General features: G+C 69.0%; 1 protein-coding gene across 1 annotated transcript; it reads right to left on the bottom strand.

Moving 5' to 3' along the window:
- Positions 1-1,801: 1,801 nt before the first annotated feature.
- Positions 1,802-1,969, bottom strand: H696_02155 (hypothetical protein; the record flags this gene model as incomplete). The annotated part of the gene is made up of 1 exon (XM_009496052.1): positions 1,802-1,969. A coding segment is annotated over one exon (168 nt), but the record flags the coding sequence as incomplete, so codon positions are not given.
- Positions 1,970-2,258: the final 289 nt, after the last annotated feature.

Genomic DNA, 2,258 nt, shown 5'->3' with positions numbered 1-2,258 from the left:
GGCCGCCGGCGCCCCGGGGCGGCCCGCAAAGGGGAAGGGGGCCGGACCGGGATAATGCGCGCGGCCCATTGGGACGAAAGCGCTAGACGCGCGCCCTCGGGCGCCCGGTGCCGGGGTATATTGCGCGGGTCCCGCGCGGGGGGGGGGGGGGGGGGGGGGGGGGGGGAGAGCACGCGCGTCGGGGCCGGCACGCCCCCAGTACATGGCCCACTCTCCCGACCCATGGAAATATCATGGGCGCGCAGACACACACACACACACACACAGGCACGAGCTCGCGCGCGCGCGCGCGCTATTCAGAGGCGAGCAACGCAGGCAACCCAGCGGCGTGGGCTGGCTGCCACGGGTCGGGCACCGAGGCGAAAAAAACGGTTGGCCCGCCGCACCCTGGTAAAAAATCCCAGCGTCGGTAGTTCAGGCACCCTCGGGGACGCGCGTGCCCGCGCGCGCGCGCGCGGGAGACGGGGCCATTTTTTCTTGTGCTCTCCAATGTCACGCCTCGGGAAGCCGGGAAATCTCTGCGGAGCTCTGTTCGCGGGACCCGGGCGACATGGGGACACCCGGCTCCCGGGAGGCGGTGGGTGCGGTTCGCGAGAGAGTCAGGGAGCCAGAGAGGGAGAGAGAGGAACAGCAACAGGCAGTTGCGCGCGCGCGCGCGCGTGTGTGCGTGTGCACCGAGAGCCCTAGTTCAGAGGCCGGGGAGTCCACGCTTGTGCGCGGTGGATGATGGTCACGTGCGTACATTCCGTGACCGTGTCAATTAAGCCGCATTTAGCATCGCCTGTTCGGCGCGTCTCGCGACGGCCAGCAGGCAGTGGCCGGTGAGAAGAAGAGATTAACAGAGAAGACGAGAGGCAGAGGGGGAGAAACAGCGGAGACACAGACGGGTCCGCGTTCGAATGTGTGTGTGTCTGTGTGCGTGGGTGGGTGCGTGTGTGTGTATGCATGTGTATGCGCGTGTATTTTATCCCACTTTTTTAATAGCCTGACATTGAATCGTTCCCCATGCATGCGCATGCATATGCTGGTCGGGTTGTTTCTCCCGGCCACCCTCTTTCGGTCCGGCCCCCGGTGCTGTCTTGTTGTCCCTGGGTGGCGCCTCTCAGGCATGCGAGCTGGCTGCGATCGGCCATGCCAAGAGGCGCCCGGGCCAGGGAAAGGCCGATTCTGCGTGTTCTTCGTGTGGAAAAGAGCGTGTTGGAGGGGGCCGCATCCAGAGACCGCCGAGCCCCGGCGGCCCCGCCGCGTGTTCTCCTCGCGCCCCCCGCCTGCGCCATGCCCGGCGGGCAGCACACCGGCCAGGAGCGGCAGGCAAAGCCGACCTCACCCAAGGGAGCATCCGGGCGAGTCCCCGAGGAGCTGCCTGGGCAGCCAGGTCAAAGGCTCGCATGCCATGCCGAGAGCCGCGGTGTGCGCCCGCGCGTCAATGCCCCCGCCCCACTCCCCCTCCCGCCCCCCAACGACTGCATCGTACGTCACCGGGTTTCACATGAGTCCTGAGACAAGGGTATGTATATGTGTGTGTGTGTATCGTGTGTGAGTGCGCATAGGCCCCCCGGGGAGGGGCCCGGTAACAGGGCTCCGCCCCCGGGCACCAGCACAGAGGGGTGGCAACGCCGCGTGGGGGCGCGCGGGCGCACGCGGTCGTGCCCCTCTGGCCCGCCCTCTTGCCTTCGGGCCCTCGGCCCGCATGTCGAAGCGGACGAGGCGCACACGCCGAAAGAGGGGGGGAGGAAGCGCGTGCGCGCTCACGCGGGGGCGTGCACGAGCATCCGAGGGAAGGGGCGCGCGCGACAGACCCTTAGACCTGGAGGGCCTCGAGGTCGGCAAGGCTCTTCTTGAGGGCGGCCTCGCGGAACTTCGGGTCCTGGGTGGCCTTGATGACGCGGTTGTAAAGGTTGCCAACAAGGTCAGCCTGGTCGGCAGCGCGAGCCTGGGCCTCGATCTTGGCGAGGTGCTCGAGGCGGGACTGCGGAGTGGCGCGGGGGGGGGGGGAGGCGAACGCCGGCAGAGGAGAGTGTCAGTGGGAGCCAGCGGAGGAGAGAGCGCCAGAGGGAAGGAGGCGGGGGGGGGGGGGGGGGGGGGGGGGGGGGGGGGGGGGAAGGGGCAAAAATGGGGCGGCGGGAAGCAGGAGGAGGGAGCGAGTGGGAAGGCGGCAAAGCGGTCGGGGAGGGGGGGAGGAGGGGAGGGGGAGGGACGGTCTCTGGGGAGCCTTCTTCGTCGTTGCCGAGGACCCCCCGAGGGCGAGGCCATCCGGG

This window comes from Fonticula alba, assembly GCF_000388065.1.
Source record: "Fonticula alba strain ATCC 38817 unplaced genomic scaffold supercont2.3, whole genome shotgun sequence".
Classification (NCBI taxonomy): Eukaryota; order Rotosphaerida; family Fonticulaceae; genus Fonticula; species Fonticula alba.
The sequence above is the reverse complement of the archived record's forward strand: the minus strand, read 5'-3'. Positions and strand labels throughout refer to the sequence as shown.